Source organism: Schistocerca piceifrons, chromosome 1 (assembly GCF_021461385.2).
Source record: "Schistocerca piceifrons isolate TAMUIC-IGC-003096 chromosome 1, iqSchPice1.1, whole genome shotgun sequence".
NCBI classification, from domain to species: domain Eukaryota; kingdom Metazoa; phylum Arthropoda; class Insecta; order Orthoptera; family Acrididae; genus Schistocerca; species Schistocerca piceifrons.
In genome coordinates this window covers 351,089,133-351,108,169 of record NC_060138.1, presented here as the reverse complement: position 1 = coordinate 351,108,169, position 19,037 = coordinate 351,089,133, and the positions used below count along the sequence as shown (strand labels likewise).

General features: G+C 38.1%; 1 protein-coding gene across 1 annotated transcript in view; it reads left to right on the top strand.

Annotated features, from left to right (window-relative positions):
- Window positions 1-14,204, top strand: part of LOC124784399 — a 513,236-nt gene extending 499,032 nt beyond the window's left edge. Inside the window, exons 10-11 of the mRNA XM_047254096.1 lie at window positions 1,554-1,762; window positions 12,393-14,204. Of these exons, the coding sequence (XP_047110052.1) occupies window positions 1,554-1,762; window positions 12,393-12,541 (358 nt within the window). The 3' untranslated portion in view covers window positions 12,542-14,204. The remainder of the gene's footprint in view (window positions 1-1,553; window positions 1,763-12,392) is intronic.
- Window positions 14,205-19,037: the final 4,833 nt, after the last annotated feature.

Here is a 19,037-nt window from a genome sequence, read left to right as displayed (position 1 = left end):
CAAAGCATGGACGAAAAATTGTCTGGACAGACTTGTTCATGTAATTTATACAAACCTTATCAGATATTTCTTGAATTAACCAGACCAGAGTGTGGGTCATGTGACTGAGGAACTCATCAATCCATGAAAAATACAATCAAATTCCAACTTTGGTGTATCAGAACTTAATGGAAAGCCTTCCCTGAAGACAGAGATCTGTAATAGTAGCAAAAGAAGGTCATAGATGTGACTTTGTAGGCTTTCCTGGCGTAATAAGTCTTGAAAGTCTCTTCGGGTTTTCTGCCGGATCCTAAAATCAACTTGATTTGATATTTCGGCAATCCAACTGGTCGCCATTTTCAGGAGAATGCTGCTTCTGCTGATGAATCCCGCTGAGAATGCAGCATTCTCCTAAAGATGGCGACCAGTTGGATTGTCAAAATATCAAATAGAGTTGATTTTAGGATCCAGCAGCAAACCCGAAGAGAGTTTCAAGGTCATACATGTTAAGTTACATGGATAGCATGTAGTAATGATCAACTATAGATATCATAAAGCTTTCATTATATCATGTCTTTAACTGTTAACTACTAGCCAAATATACCTATTACAACTATTACAAAGTTTTTCTTATCAATTTAATGTTCATTTCCTTTTTGGCATTATTATTTGGCTCATGTGTAGTACGACGTCAGTATACATTTCTCACAATTCTTACATTAACAGATATATGTATATATCTTACATATGTATTTCTTACTAACCCTGTAACTTATTACCAAGTCTGTAACAATACTTATGATACAATAGAATCTACTGAGTTTCGTAACCATGACAGTCTGCAGTATGCGCAAATATTTTTGGAAGACATTCTGTCATCTCTCATCTTCTGGTGAGAGAATGTGTTTCTTACAATTTCATTGACACCCCGTACTGTAGTAGCAGTTGGTGGTCTAAGATTTTGTTTCTTTGGAGTGACACACAATCCTTCAGTCATACAGACATGTGAGGATGAACTTTGGGTATGGATGGGGAAATCTCATGCCAGATACTGCTTTTTCATATTTATCCATCAAGCTGTACTTTCCATGCAAGTTAAACCAATGTAAATAACTCTAACAAAACTGCTGTATTTTCTGAAAGCCCCTTTGTAAATGATGTCTCTTAGTGTTTCTCCCTAGTGTGCTTGTTCATCTGTTATCAATATAGCGTTTTTCAAACACTATTAACTTTGTATGTTAATTTATTTTATGATAATTATATTCTGTTCTGTGAGGATCTAAAAACTTCTTGAGCACACCTCTTCTACAGAGTGGCACACACATTTTGATGTTTGGTATGTAGATGTCATAATTGTCTTTTTTATATTAATACATGTCATTTTTATGTATCTCAGAAATTTGGGTACTGAACTGATTTTTAAAAAGTTCTATGAAAAAGATAATAGTACAGTTGTTGTTGGCAGTAGAACCCTGAATACAGTATGTGTGCATTTCTACATTGAAGTGTACTCACAATGTCTCTCATATCTTTTTAATACATGTAGTGTATGTAATTTATTTTTATTTCCTTAGTTACTTGCTTCCGGACAAAGGACGCAGCTCTAAGCAGAAGACGCCTGTACTTCGTCGGACTTGCAATCCTGTGTGGAACTACACATTCACTTATGAAGATGTCAGCTTACAAGAACTCTCAGAAAGAAGTCTGGAGCTGACAGTGTGGGACCATGATAGACTAGCAAGTAATGAATTTCTTGGAGGTCTACGATTTAATCTTGGGACAGGTGTGTTAAAAATTTTGAATAATACAGAACCAGTTATAAAGATAGTGTTCTTAAGTTCTAGTTTGTCTTTAATTACAGTTACAGTTTGGCTCATCAGAGTTCACCTCTGCATCTATGGTCACATATGTCTATGACTGACTTTCAATTAGTACCAAAGCACCTGCATTAGTAGGAAAACCACTGAATGCTGGAAACCGTGGGTACAAAATTAGTCTCCTGTTTAAAATAAATAAAAGAATATATAATTTCTTTCATTCCTTTAAAAACATCGGCCCCTCTCAAAATGTGAATCACCCAAAGCAATGACATTGTTGTCCCTAGGTGTGAAATGAGATAAAATTGACTGAAATAATTTTGACACAGTGTCATGAAAATTCACAGAAATGTGTTTAAGCGATTTGAGTAGTTTTGATTTGATACTTGGTTGCTATCTGAAGTGTCAGTTGAAACACTAAAAGTTAACGTAAATGACCTCATTTGCAAATAATGGTGTTCAAATGATGTGTTCAGGCATTTGTGAGAAGATTAATTGTTACTGAACTTGTTTGCAATGGTTTCCAAGACAGTGAACTCAAGCTGATAAAGACATTTTTATTGAACTTAGACAGTAGTTATTAATGGAAGGAAATCCCTGTGTTATAACCAATGATGAAATGTAGATAGCATACAAATTTCAAAATGGAATTCACCCAAAAAAATTCAAATTTTTGGTTCTGCCTGTAAAGAAAGTTAACAACACTCTGAAACTCTTGAGCCCCAATGTTTGTGACTCTCTGCATCTATGGCCACATATGTGTATGACTGACATTCAATTAGTCTTTAATTCCAGTTATAGTTTGGCTCATCAAAGTTCACTTCTCTGCATCTATGGTCACACAATGAATTTTACTCTTAACATTCTACAACATAAAGTAAAAAAGCAGTAAAATCCACCTTACACTTGTGACCCCACATCATCTAGTTGTCATCTATTCAGCACTTTCAAAGCGTTTCTAAATGGCATCTTGTTCAAATACAGCAAATCAACAGTGGCTCAGAGACCAGAGCAATGAGATGAATGCTGAAAATTGGCAGAGACAACATTGAAAAGTAGTGTAAATTCCATTGTAGTTAAATAAAATAACAATAACACCTAATGAGGGCAGCATGTATGCATCCTCGGATACGTAGTTGAAAACCCTTTGTAGGCAGACCCATCTGCTACCAGGTAAGGGAAATTGTGCCTAAGGATGGCTTCTGTCTTTCTTTTGTGAGGAGAGTAAAAGTATATGGGCCAAACCTGGCTATTAGGTACAAGGGCGGGCTGAGTAGTAGCGCCTCTCAATGTTTTATGTGAAAACGCTTGAAACTTTTTAAATAAAACAAATGTTATTAACTTTCTGCATCTTCATTCTTCATATTTATTTCTCAACATAATCACCCTCAAAATGAACACATTTCTCTCAATAGAGGCCAGTTTGATGATACCATCAATGTGTAACATTTGACATCATCTATCAAAGTGAGGTTCTTGAAGGTGTTGTTTGAGTTTTGGGAACAGATGAAAATAGTATGGGGCCAAATCAGAACTGTATGGTGGACAATCAATGTCAGTGAACCCATGGCGTCAGATTGTCGCAGATGTCAAAGTTCTTGTGTGTGATCTGGCACTGTCACTATACACAGTATCATTCTACGGATTTCAATTTGAGACACTTTTCTGTGTTTAGAAACTTGATTATAGCATGCTGTTTCTCACTCGACAACATAGTTATGAAGGAACTGCCAGTTGGGAGTGCTCTGGTGACAGAGGGCAGAGGGTGGCAACATGTGTCAAGAAGAATGATAGTTGGCCAAGTAATATGCAAGACATGTAATACCTCAACTAATACCGAGAACAGGCATTGCTTCTCAGCACACCCTTGTAGATGAAAAAGTCTGTGGATTCGGAATTTAGGATTAAAAATCCTATCTTGTTACTGTGTTGTTGTTTGTAACAAGATCCTTAACATGTCTACTGTCATTTGTATATTTAAAGAGCTTGTTGTTGTAGTTCAAGAATGAGTGTGCTGAAGATAATACATATCAATCTTGTGCCTGTTCTGCCTGCTCTCTTCCTCTTGGTTCTTTGTTCATCAAGTAGTATGAGCAAGATCCAGATGCAAAACTGCAGTTTCTTCTCTTGGTCAATTTAGTACATTTATTCATTAGTTACAGTGATGAATATAAACTTTGACCTGTTAGATTAAAGCTTGTTTTGAAAAAACTTGAAAAACTACCTCTTCTTGTGTCCGATTTAAAAATGTGGTATCAGTAGACTGCAAATCTTTCTGCCACATATGATACTACTGTATGGAAGCGAAACATGAACAGTTGAAAATTCTGAAACCAGGAAATTTTGGGAGTAATTGAAACATGACACTTTTGACAGTCTTTAAAAATTGAGTGGACAGATACACAACAAAATGAAGCCATTAAAAAAAAAAAAAAAAGAAACTTAGAGTAAATCTTTGGAAGACCATTATCTGAGGAAAGGACAGAATTCAGGGAAAAGTAGTCAGTTGAGAAAAAGACTGAAGTATGTGAAACATATTTTAGAGGGCTTATGACATAGTACAAAAGCTTTTAATAGATTTATATTAAAAAAAGTAGATAAATATTTAATGTACAGTCATTACCAACATGTTGACATTACTTCTTCACAAAGTCGCCACCCACATTCAAACATTTGTCATACCATGAACCTGCTTCTTTATCCCTTTATCAGCGATGGCGCCACATGGCACTTCAACCAGTTGTTGACAGCATTCTTGAGCTCATTGTCAGTTGTGAAATGTTGAGTAGGCAGCTAGTTTCATAGTTCACATACTGCCCATGACTTCCTCTCTGTCATAATTTGTTCAGAAATTCATTCTACTCTTCATGGTAACACCAAAGGAATGCCAAGTCTGAACTCATTCTTTGTTTTTTGAACATCATTTATACATTTTTTTACCTAGTTGTAACAAAAGTAGGTTATCCATGAAATCTTAGATACAGCTTCAGAAAATTCAGAATGTGTGCACTGACATTTCACATACACAATTTAGCCACCTTGTTGCATGAGGCTCCAGTCGCATCAGAATGACCTCTTCAACCACTTTCATCATGCACATATAAGCAAACAGATTCAATTTTATCCCCTGTTCCCTCATAATACATTGTCACTCCTACCCTATTCTGCATACATTAACAACACAAACACCGATGAATCTTGGTGGCACTGGCTCCTTCTGCTTGCAGGAAGCGAATGATAGAACATACATCACAACTGGTGAGAGGCTCAGTAACATCACCCATTTCGATTGCTTGCAGCTTACACACTGATAAAGGCAACAGAGAGCACTTGACACCAACTTCTCCAACCACAATTGCATTGAAGCTGCAACCATTTGTTTATTATTAATAGCAAATTGGAGAGTAACCAAATGGTAATAGGACCATGATAGAATAAACTGAGTTAAACAAAATGATTTGGGACTGTCTGCAAGAGGATGTGAGAAGGAACAGTGAATATCTGGTACAAAAATCAATTGCAAATAGTGAGAGTATGAAGTAGTCATTGTATGAGTTGCAATAGCAGACAGCGGGGTAACTAGCAACAGAGACAAAGTTGTTCAAGCATTCAAATTTCTTTAAATGGAGAATAGATGAATTAGAAACATTGATATTTGATAATGAAAATAATTACTTTCTCACAGTAATTGCATATAAGATGTATAAAACCATGTCAGACGAGGTGTACAAAACCATCTGTGGTAAGAAGAAGGGGAAGGGTTCCTAGAGATTATCTCATTTCAATAAAAGTGATTAAAGTGGGAAGCAAATTAGTAGAAAGTGAACTTGCAAAATTACACAGATGTTTCAGTAAGTTTGGGAACTATTTGTGCATGAGAAACAAGTGGTACACTTTTACTATAACAAATATGGAACTATATAGACTGAAATTTCCTGTACTGTTTTTGTAGTGACTGGCAACACTCTTTCCAGTACACAAAACCTGCAGTTGTGCATTTTTAATTATTCTTTGCTAGCTTGAAAAAGGATTTAGCTTTTCTCCTTAAATTATTTGCATTCCACATTGACTTTTGATTACCAAACTAATATGATGAAAATTTTCTTAAACCTCATTCCTTATTTTACACTGGTGTGCAAAATTTACCAAGAAAGTAACTTCCCCATGATGTACCACTGCCAAGTCACTTAGCTCAATGAAACTTGGAACATGTGTAGAAACAGATCCTACAGAACGGAAGCTAACTGAAATAAATATAAAATGAGACAAACAGAAATTTACACATTTATTCAAAGATTTTTTTATGATCCCCATGACATTAAAAAAGGTGGACCATATATCTTAATAGTGTGTGTGATTACCACAGATGATAAAGTGACCATATTCAACAATGTTCCTGGGTGCATTACTGATTCCCAACTCTCTTCATATGAGGGTATGTAATGCACCCAAGAACATTGTCGAACATGATCATTGTGGTGGTCAAGCTGATATGATGTAGGGAGGCATAATGTTGCATGTGTGTACTGACCTCCAAATCTTTGAACGCAGCATACTCATCAGTCAACATTATTGTGATACTGTACTCCTTCCCCATGTGCTTCTTTTCACGGGCTCATTCAGCCCTGGCTTCATTTTTATGGATGACAATGTGCACCCGCATCAAACTGTGCAGATGGTGGAGTTCCTGGAATGAGAGGCCATTTGGTGCTTGGACTAGGGTGCCCATTCCCTCAACATAAATCCCATGGGCTTGTGCAGATTGCATTGGGGAGACTTGTTGCAACACATCCACATACAGTAATGACCATCCAGCATTTGTAAACTACACTTGTGGAGGAATGGAATGGCCTGCAGCAAGACTTCCTTACCATTCTTGTGGGCAGCAAGGGAGCGTGCTACAGAGCATGCATTATTGTCCATGGTCATCACACACCTTACTAAGAACCATGTCCCATGTTTTGTAATGTTAGGGGACCCTCATAAATGGTGCTGACTTCAGTGTAATTATTGTCTTTGAATAAAAGTATTATTTCTGTTCATCTAATTGTGTATTTCTTTCAGTTATTATCGGTATATACTGTAGCAATTCTCTCTACGTATGATCCAAGTTTCATCGACCTATGTTACTTCACAGTTAAAAAAACATCATGTGAAAGTTACTTTTAGTTTTGCACATCAGTGCATTTTGAGGTAGTCTGGAATTTATTAAACCTACTGCATATTTACAGAATGTCTGAACAGTGTTATAATTATTATACTTCACAATAAAGGAGACTGACAAGAAATACAAATGTTACAAACCTTTCAGCGTTCCCTGTGTAAGGCACAGGAGGTTCATTAAAATTATCATCTAGCGTACAGAAAAAAAAATGGAAATTTTAAGGTGCCATTTTCAGATCATGAGCAAAATTATAAGAACAAAACAATGAGTATTAATTATCACTTTGTTTGGGATCCACAAAGGAACTATGAAAGCTCTTGGCTCAGTTTCTACATGATGTGTATTGACAGCCCTTGAGAAACAAGACATTGATTCAGACTATCTTAGTACAACAAAAATAATGTGTCATTCACCCAAATGTTAAAAATTTATGGTCATCTTTTTGATGCTTTTATCTATAATTATTGTTTTGGGAAGTCCTTCAGTGGCCCATCTTCACCCAAATGTTAAAAATGAAGTAGTAGTTTGTTTGTAACTTTCACAAACTTTGGATGAATTCTATTGACAATAAAATATACATGAAAAGCATTTTATAAAAGCATGAAACTTCTGCTTGACTTCATGATGATAATTCACAATTCAGAATTGAATGAGGAGCCAGGCAAGGATATTCTGTATCACCAAAACTATTCTCTTCAGAGGTGGAGGGTGTTAGCAGTTTCCTGAACAGGATAATCAAAGAATAAATACATACTTATGGATATATCATTTGATTTTCGAATGACGTTGTTCCATTTGTTTCTACTGCAGATGAACTTCAAGTATGAATGGAAGAATTTGATATAACAAATTTGAAGGGAGAACAGGAAATCAGTTAAAATAAGAGTAAAATGATGTATCATGAACATATTAAGAAAGAAATGGTACAAATTAATAATGTAATCATAGATCCAGTCGATTTGTATTTAACACAGTTAATGTTCAGACAGAAAAAAAAAGAAAAATGTAAGTAATAATAGCCTCAAGTACTTTTTGCAAAATGAATAGAGATTTCAAAATTAAGTTTCCAGTTTGTTTGAAAAGGAAAGTTTGCCATTGGTTTGTATCTCCAGTTTACCCTAAGGTTGTGAAAGGTTGTGAGATATCAACTCTCCATGCACAAAACATTCAGTATTGAGAGTTGTTCACCAATTGTGTTGGGAATTAGTAACACAGGCCAGGAAACAAACAAATGTAGCCATGCAAAGGGATAATAGATGGGCCACACCCAATTTCTCTGCTGGATTCCTAGAGATGATGAAATAGCAGAAGTATGACCTAATGGTACAAGATGTTAGAAAACATGTAGAAGCAAAATGGATGTGTTTTACTGAGGACTGTAATGTGTCATTCAGTACCATATGGTGCAGCTTCTTGATGCTTTCATCTATAATTATTGTTTTGGGAAGTCCTTCAGTGGCCCATCTTCACTCAAATGGTAAAAAATAAGTAGTAGTTTGTTTGTAACTTTTACAAACTCTGAGTGAATTATGTTGACAATAAAATATACAAAATAAAGTATCTTTTAATAGTACGGTATTCCAGTTTATTCATCTGAAGAGACCACATCATTACAACTTTTAAAAATCATATAGATGAAACTACTCCCCATATCAAATTGACACTGTGCTGTGCCACAGGGTGGTTTACTTTGCTCTTGGCTAAGTTTGGCAGTTGGACAGTTGGTTGGTAGTCATACCAATATAAAAAGCTGTGCAGTGATTGCAACAGAGCTGGTAAATGGCATGACCCCTGATGGTGTAGGATAAACTTGTGACAGGACTGGAAAAGGAAGTGCTGTGTTGGTGGATTGAGCAAGTTTTGCACCTGGGTCTTCAACAGGAATATGATACCTGAGCGAAGGGGTTGGGATTGGGAGTGGAATATGGATGGACAAGGATGTTGAGGAAGTTGGGTGGGTGACAGAGCACTTATTTCAGTGCATGATGGTAGATAATCAAATCCCTGGTGAAGGATGTGGTTCAGTTGTTCCAGTCCGAGGTGGTACTGGGTGATGAAGCAGTGGTGGTGGTGGTGGTGGTGGAATGATTAGGGGTGTGAGGGGAAATTGCATGGGAGACCTGTTTGCAGACTAGGTCTGGGGAATAGTGCCTGTCTGTGAAGGCCTTGGTGAGACCCTCAGCACATTGAGCAGATATGCCGACCCTGGGCAGCCAGGCTATGTGGGTAGGATTTTTTGCTGTGAAAGAGAAGACAGCTGTCCAAATGCAGGTGCTGTTGGTGTTTGGTGGGTTTAATGTGGACAGGTGTGTGGATGGAGCCATCAGAGAGGAGGACGTCAACATCTAGGAAGTTCGCATGCTGGGTTGTGGAGGTCTATGTGAAGCAAATGATAGAGAAGGTGTTCCGATTGTGAAGGAATGAAGATAGTGTGTCTTAGCTCTCTTGGCCCTGAGTCCTGATCATGAAGATATTGTCAATGAACCTGAACCAGACTAGGGGTTTGGTGTTTTGGGAGGCTAGGAAGGCCTCCTCTAGATGGCCTTTGAAGAGGTTGGCATAGGAGGATGCCATGCAGGTGCCCATTGCTGTTCTGTGGATTTGTTTACACACCTTCCCTTCAAATGAGAAGTAGTTATGGGTTAGGACAAAGTTAGTAAGGTTTGAGGAATGAAATAGTGGGTTTGGAGACTGAAGGACATTGGGAAAGGTAGTTTCAATAGTGGTAACACTATGGGCTTGAAAGATGTGGCATCAACAGGGATCCATGAGGTATAAAAGGGGTGGTGACGGTGGAGAGTTGGTGGAGGAAGTGATTGGTGTCTTTGACGTAGGGAGGCTAGATTACAAGCAATTGGTAGGTGGTGTTGGTAAATGAATAGCAAAATTCTTTGTGGTGGCACAATAGCCAGCCACAATGGGGCATCCAGTATTGTTGGGTTTGTGGATTTTGGGGAGTATGTAGAAGACGGGTATGTGGAGGAGTGTCATAGGGGTGAGGAGGGAAGTGGATTCAGCGGAGATGTTCTGGGAAGGGCTTAAGGTTTTAAGCAGGGACTGGAGTTTGTGTTGGACTTACTAGGTGGGATCATTCTGTCAGAATTTATAGGTGGAGGAGTCAGATAACCGGTGGAGGTCTTCTGCCAGGTGGTCACTGCAATTCATAACAACAGTGGTGGAACCTTTGTCTGCAGGTAGGATAATTAGGTCAGGATTTGTTTTGTGTACGGCTCTTCTTCCTTCTACTGAAAGGTTGGTGTTCTGAGGAAGAGACCTGGGGAAGGATGGTGACGCCAAGTTGGAGGTAAGGAATTCCTGTTAGGCAGGAGGATCATGGTATGAACTGGAAGAGGCAGGGTTCAGTGTTGGAATTAGGTTGGTTTCGATTGGAGGGATTGGCAGCAAAGAAGTGCTTCCATTACATGAATCTGGAGGAGGAGAGTAGGTTTTTGACAAGTCCAGCACGGTTGAATTTGTGTGTAATGCTAAAGGTGGGGTGTTTGGATAGGATTTTAACTTCTGTGGAGCTGAGGGTTTTGGTGGAAAGGTTAGCTATAGTGTTACAGGAAGCAGGTCCTAGTGCATGATCCTGATTTATCCATCTTGTCCAGGTGACAGTTGGTCACATGTAGGTAGAGACGAGTGTTAATGCTTCTTTTTGTAGTTCCTATGTACACTAGGCAACAAGTGCATGAGATTTTATATACTCTTGCTGTGGCAAGCAGCATGTTTAGGTCCTTTGCAGTGTCAGGATTCGCACACCTTTCTTGTTGGTGTAAACACTGTATCAATACTGTGTTTTCTGAGTGCTGTGATAGTTTTTATAAATGGAAGGAAAACTTTCCCATTAGTCAGTTATTTTTCATTAGAAACTCTGTAGCACCCTTTTTATCTCTTTGTCAGAGTACCCATTTCTTGTGAAGGCCATTCTTAACCCTTCATTAGAAAGGTGAATCCCCTACCACCATCACAAAGATGGGGTGCGGTAACCCCCCCCCCCCCCTGCCTACAATTATCAGACCTCCATTGATTTTCCGTGCAAGACCTCTACTACTTCGTTGTTTTACATTTCATTTCTTTTTCTCACTTTATTATAACTTTAGAACATTTTACAGTGAACAAATTGCATGTTTATACGATAAATGATATCATTTTATAATGAACATTTATCTTTGTAACACTTGACAGTGAACACATTAGTGCTTACATAATAAATCCAACATACAATAACTGTTCAAGTTCTGTATCTGTGCCTGTGTTCGTCCTTCACAACAGCCTTTAAGTCACTTGGCAGGTGCTTTAGCTTCAGGAGTGCAATTGGGACAAAGGGAGATTGCATGTTCGGCAAGACAAATGTACAGCCTGCAGGCTTTGCATACATAGTTCATCTTTCTGTCCTCCTTGTGGCCGTATGGCTCTCACTTTAAATTTTTCTTCACCTTTTTTGGCAGAGAAGGTGTCACAGCTTGGCTGCTGGAACTAGGAACAAAGTCCTTGAGGTGCCGCTGCAACAGTTTAGGAAGGTGCCTTGATGCCTCCTGATGATTGGAAATCTGACCTCAAAGAACGGTGAGGGTTTTGAGGAATTGTGGGTGTGTAAGGGTTGCCAAGGCAAGTTGCAGAAGGGGATCACTTGCGCATTTATGCCAGTGATGTTGAGTAGTGGGAAGAAGAATGTGAGTTTCCAACATCTGCACATTCAGCTCACATCGAAAGTTCTGCATAACAGATCGAATGTGTTGATACCGCCTTTGGTCTTATTGTAGTAGGTAATCACCTCAGGCATTTTTTTGTCCCCTGTTGATTTGTCTATACGATCTTTGCAGTGAAAGATGGAGAGAAGAATCACAACCTTATTCTTTTTGGAACGTAGGACACCAAGGTGATCTGGTTACTGAATCTGAACATGCTGCTACAAACTGGGCAGTCAGTGGTCTCAGTGAAAGTCTTAGGGATTTCCTTTTTGTTTTTCCTAACCATTCCAACCAGTCATCTTGTGCTTGCGTAGGATTGTAGTGGCCAGTGGAACACTGATGTACCAGAATGAGATTTTCACTCTGCAGCGGAGTGTGCACTGAAATGAAACAACCTGGCAAATTAAAACTGTGCGCCGGACCGTGACTCGGGACCTTTGCCTTTCACGGGCAAATGCTCTACCATCTGAGCTACCCAAGGATGACTCACGGCCCGTCCTCACAGCTTTACTTCTGCTACTTTGGTCTGCTACTTAGGTTCAGAGGAGAGCTTCTGTAAAGTTTGGAAGGTAGGAGGCGAGGATGGGGTGTGAGTCGTGGTTGGGTCGTTGGATTTGGAGAATTGGTTCACAGTAGAAAACAGAACAAAAAAGCATTTCCTATTTCTTGTTTTCAGTAATGACTTTTTAGTCTCCATTACAAGGCAACAATATTTATTTATATTCTTATCTTTTCTAGGCAAACACTATGGGAAATCTGTGGATTGGATGGATGCAACTGGAAAAGAAATGACCTTGTGGCAAAGTATGCTGGAACGGCCTAACTTCTGGGTGGAAGGATGTCTGACATTACGTCCTTCACTTGAACATCGCAGCACAAACTCATAGTTTTAGTGGTTAATGTAAATGTTAGTGGTGCATTTATGCGGAAGTTTTATACAGCTCTTTTATTATTCCTCAGTTGATTTTGTGTATTGATAAGTTTTATCCACAAGTATGATCATTTGAAAAGAATGGCCATTGTGTCCCTTTTTCTTTATTTTTTAAAAGTTAGAAATGTAAATGGCTTTACGATGTCTGTTCCTTCTAAGTGTTTATTAAATTATTTTTATATGGAAGATAGGTGAGCCTCATTTCAGATGAACTAGAGTAGCATATAATGTATTTTTGTAAATGTATTACTGTAATAGTCCATTGAAAGAAGTCATTTGTTAAACTGAAAGTGATAATTTCTATCCTTCAGTTTGAAATGAGACTCATAAGTGAGTTAAATCTTTTTATATGGGTGTTGATTTTGCTACCAACAAGATCATGAGGTATACCTGTTTTGAGGTAAAATATTATCTGCTCCTATTACAATATCTTTAACATAGGGTGATTTGGTATGTAAGAAATAATAAATTCAGACTTGTACTCTGTTAACATATATTTAATCATTATTTAAGAGAAAACATTGTTTACATTTAAAATAATAGCAGTGAATGTCCATATTTTTATACAGTACCCATACTACAGGAAAATTATTGTGTATGAAAAATGGGAATTTTAAGAGAAGCCACTAGCTAATTAGGTGAACGCATTTGTGTTCATAATAGTTGGAGGTATGCTGAAACAGTGCTTCCTTTCTTGTGCTAAAAGTATATATTAATTTGATAAAAATGATAAAATGTAATAATAATTTGATGTACAGGCTGAGAAATCATTCTCAAAGAAGTATTACTCTTACAGTTATTATTATACATGTGTTGTCTGCAAAAAGTGATTTAGAAAGAGATTCTTATTTTAGTAGTAGCTTCTGACTGTATTGTTCCTAAGAATTTGGGATAATTGTATCAATGTCTCTTTTGTAGCTGCAACAAATTTTTCGGTGTTATTGCTGTTTAATGTGTGTGTTAATTATAACAGTATGAACTATGGCTCTTTAGATGTACCTAAGTAATATATAAATGCAAATACACTAAGCTTACCATATTACCACAGTATGGGAAGGAAGAAAATAATCATGTTTTGATGTGTACCTTCATCTTCAATAAAAGTGGCAAAATGTTGCATTATTAGAAAAGTTTAATAGTAACTGGATTGTCTGTATTTCAGCATTAAGTTCAGTTTCTTTTCTCTCAAAACATACCAACTGTTTGGTTGATTTTGATATTTTTAAAATTAGTGTAATAGCTTTTTGTAAATCACTAAATTGCTTCTTAAAAGATACATAAAGTAGAATATGTGTCTACTTTCATTTCTACTATTGAAAAATTTCCTCCAGTTTGTTAGTTTTAGTGAACTTTTTACAATTTTACATTTACTTGCATTTTCTACATGTAACTCTAAAAAAGAAGCATTCCACAATCCCAGTTTCAGTTTTTGATTAGGTAATGGTGAATTCAGTAATTTACATTACTAAGATAACAGGGCACAAGACTAGTGTCTTCTTACCATTATAGTGGTATGAAGTATTGATCTCTCAGACATTGTCATTGTATATAGTTATATCATGAGTCATGTTATTTTCTAATTGTCAATAAAACACCATATATATTCTGTTTTAAAAGAACTGTTGTTTTATAGTCTCCAGTTATCACCCTACCATTCCCAATTCTGTAGTTTAATGAAATCAATTGACAGTGTGTCTTGATGATGAATCCAGTTATTGGATTCTACAAAAATGAAATTTATTTTATAAGCTGCAGAGATAGAAGCAACACCTTTGGAGATTTTTCCCACTATAATCATATGGTTGGATATTTAGTAAAAGAACCAAGTGGTAAGGACACTATGTTAATGTAAATTGTGAAATCTTAATCTGCATAAGTGAAAAAGGGAAATGCACGAAAGTAATGACTGACACATTGCTACATACATCCATAATTTGTACAGTATGAACTACATGCAACCTTTTTTATGTATACACTCTGTGTTAAACAAATAAATTAGAAATTCATTTGACACACTGGGTGTGAAACTTGAGCTCATTATTGGATTTGAAACAGAGTCTTTGGTCTAGTATGTAAGGGGACATAATGTTCTGGCTGATCAGTGGAGATGTTTCGAGTTTAACTTCGGGGTGGAGACTTTGACACAATCCTACTCAATGATATCACACAACAGACTTTACAAATTAGTTACACATGGTTTTTAAGTGTTTACTTCCCGACCACAGATGTGATTGTTGGTGGGATGGACCAGTTAAAGAACATAATGTGATGTGGTGAACACACAATCTCTTGAAATTCAGCTATGTAGATTTTTACCATTTTGAATGGACTGTGAAACCTAACTGTTTTCTGGTTTATGAAAAAATGTTGGAAGTTAGTAAATTATAAAAGTATGTGGAACACTGTTCTGCTTCCTAGTTGAGAATCCCCTACATGACTATGGCATTCCTCTTGGAGATAATTTATGCAAAATTTTAATTAGTGCCTGAATTAATAATTGATTGGTGTCATGATTCAGAAAAAAATATAACAATAGAAGTAAAGCGTTAAAAGTAGAATCTAGAGCAGTGAGACAAAATAGGCAGTTGACGTTATGAGGGTCCAAACTTTCAGTGTCAGTTATTTTATAAATTAAACTGTTTCAAGTTCTGCCTATTACCACAAAAAGTTTTTCCATTCAGTTACTTATAATTTTAAATTAAGTGAGCTCATAAAATTAATTGCATCATTGTAATCAAGAAGATTAGAAACTTTGCTTTTGACTAAATAACACTTTAACTCGTTCTTCTACTTTCCTCATGTTTCGTGTGTCACTATCAAAAACAGAATGAAAGATCAGGGAAACATTTAGCTATTCATGGGAGTACAAATCAACAGATGGCAGAGTTCCACTTGTTATGTCTCACTGTGTACGATTTGCATTGCTGAAATATCGTAAACGCTCAAAGTGGGTGTTCATTCTGGTAAATTTTCTTACAGACCTAACTTTCCAACAAAAGGTCATGGCATTGTCAAGTGCTTGGATTTTAATCTTGAGAGAAAATCCCCTTATGTAAACAATTCTAGGTGCAATAATGTCATCTCACTTACATACACTGACAGAAAAAATCACTACACCAAGAAGTAGTTGTGCGACGAAGTTGTTTGGCATGTTTCTTTATATGAAAGATGATGTTTGTTCAACCTTTGCACCCTTGTGTGACAGTGGCACTAGTAGTGCCACTTTGAAAATGCAAATCAGATTTGCACACACTGTAACAGTCGTGAGTGGTAGTTACTTTTGAGACTGGACATGGTGAGTCGATGTTAGTCAAGAATGCCTTTAAGGCAACAGAGACTCCTTTATCATCACCTCACTGAGTTTGAACAAGGCCGTGTAATAGGGCTATGAGAACCTGAATGCCCCTTCTGTGATATTGCAGAAAGACTTGGTAGGAATGTGACCACTGTACAAGATTGCTAGCAGTGGTGGTCACTAGAATCCAGGATGTATCAGAAAGAATTACCTGATTTTAAAAAATCATACCTATTATGTTATTTGAGATATGTGGATGAACAATATACTGTTGGAAAGAGTATACATTGGAGTTTTACATGGTTCCCACTAGGTAGAAGCAGTGTGCGCCCTCTTCAGTTCTGCTAAAAATGGTGTCGGGACAGCAGAAAGCATTTTATGTTCTACATTTTGCGCAGTGCAGGTCAGTAGTAATTGTTCAGCATGACTTTCATTCTGGAGATGGTGTGAGTCGTCCTACAGCACAGAGCATTACACAATGGCATGAACAGTTCTGAGCAACAGCTTGTTCGTGTAGAGGTAAACCACTGGGCCATCCCATAGTGTCTGACACAGACATCGAACGCATCTGCCATAGTTTCACAAGGAGTAACCAGATATCCATTCACCATGCAGCTCGACAGCTCAACATGCCCCCAATGTCCGTCTGGCATGTGTTGTATCACCATTTACGCGTGAAACCATACAAAATTCAGCTACTGCAAACTCTTCATGAAGCTGGCAAATAACGAGTGGAGTTCTGTAATTTTGTTCTTGGCAATATGGAGGATGACAGTTTCCTATCACACTTTAGTGATGAGGCAACATTCCATTTAAATGGAAAGGCGAACCATCATAATGTGAGAATATTGGGTATGGAACAATCACATGAGTTGTACAACATGGGAGGGACTCTCCCAATTTATTTATTTATTTATTTATTTTTTTTTTTTTTTTTGCAGGAAAAGGAGTATAGTATTGTATGTTAACCGGGGGGCCTAGAAATGACAGAGAGGCTCCGTCCCCGCCGCAGCCGCAGTGGTCCACTACCCCACAACGACTACCCCAGTCCACTTCACCCTTCCACCGCCCCACACCGAACCCAGGGTTATTGTGCAGTTCGGCCCCCAGTGGACCCCCCCCCCAGGGAACGTCCCACTCCATATGAGTGTAACACCTAAGTTTGCGTGGTAGAGTAATGGTGGTGTACACGTACGTGGAGAACTTGTTTGCGCAGCCACATCGCCGTGGCAGATGGAAAACCGCCTAAAAACCATCCACAGACTGGCCGGCTCACCAGACCTCGACACAAGTCCGCCGGGTGGATTCTTGCCGGGGACCAGGCACTTCTTCCTGCCTGGAAAGCCAAGCATTAGACCGCATGGCCAGCCGGGCGGGCAAAAGGAATATGGTCAATTTTTCTGTGCCGAGAACAGTGTTACAGGAAGCATACATTTCAATATGCTTGAGAACTTTCTTTTCCCACAGTTGGAGACTGATCCGAATGACTTCCTTTACCAACAGGTTGAGCCACTGTCACACTGGCATCTGGAAGTGCAGGAATTTTTGAATCAAAGGATTACTGAACAATGAATTTTGGTCTCCCTGTATCAAATGATTCAGCCCTACATTACTGGCCTCCAAGGTCACTGGACCTGACTGTATGTGATTATTTCTTGTGGGGGTTTATGGCTCATCTTACTATGTCTGCAGCAGCAATTTGAGCAGCAGTTGGCACCATAATGACACAATAAACCGTTACAAATCGGTTACTTCAAGGAAACCTCCTTCCCACTGGCCCCAAATCACTGCCATTTGTGATTTCAGTGTTGTCAAGGAAGAACTCAATGGGGGGAAAGATGAAGGTGCTCTGTTTTGTTTTCCGATAAAAGCTCCTTCTGCCTCGATGCCAGTGATGGTCAGTTGAAGCCCTACAACCAACCTATCTGCATGCTAGACACACTTGCCTACACAATGTGTTAAGGCCTGGGGTGTGATTTTGTATGATAGCAGGAGTACTCTTTTTTGGTTATCCCATGCACATGACTGCAGATTTGTATGGCAATGACCTGTTATGCTGCCATTCATGAACAGAATTACAGGGGGTATTTCCAGCAAATTAGCACATACCGACTACAAACATGCTCTACAGAGTATCGAGATGCTGCCTTGGCCTTCTAGATCATCAAATTTGTCTCCAATTGAGCATGTATGGGATGTCATTGGGTGATAACTCCAGCATCATGCACAAACAGCATTAACCGCCCCTGTATTGTCTCACCAAGTGCAACAGACATAGAACTCTATCACACAAATTGAACTCTTGCATTCAGCATTCTAGTGGTTACACTGGATATTAATGATGAGAATTCCACATTTGCAAAGGCTTGTCTCGCACTGTGATCTTACAGTGTTAATCCTTAATTATGTTACCTAGACAAATGTATTTTCAAAATTTCACTACTCTACATTAATTATTGTTCAGCATTGTGATTTGTTTTCCTGTCATTGTGTGTTCCATCTCTGAGCTGTTAATTGGACATTCGTTAGTGAGTAATATTATATAGTGAGAGGCAATACAGTCCAAGAGCTGCCCATTAGTCATTACTGGTGTGGAGGTTAGTTTACACCTTCTCATTTGAATTCATGTTGCTTAGTGAATCTTTGATATTTGTTTATTGTAAGGCGTGTATCACTGTAAGATTGTCTAGCTGGTACTGTCCTACGACTTGGGAAAGAGATGTACACATTAAGCTACTCTCAACTCACCAGTATGTGACCACATAATAAATTTCGTGAACCTGATAGCTGGTACTAGAAAGAACATCAGGAAGTACTATTAATTCCACTACCACTAAGTTACCATTTTTGTTTTCTGAGGTATCATTCTTATTTCGGTTTACATCATGTTACCAAAGACTGATTCTGTTGTTACATGATTAATGACTGATGGTGCAAGGATATCCAACACAAACTACAAACAAATGCAGGAAAAAATATACAGTTTATTAATCTGGCAGCTTGTTGTCTATGGTTTGTATCACTGCCTCTTAATCATGGGGTTTCGAGTTTAATTTCCAGCCTGGTCAGAAATTTTCTTCACTCAGGGAGTGGGTGTTTGTGGTGTCCTAACTGTTCCATCTCATCTTCATTGACACACAAGTCACCAAAGTGGCGC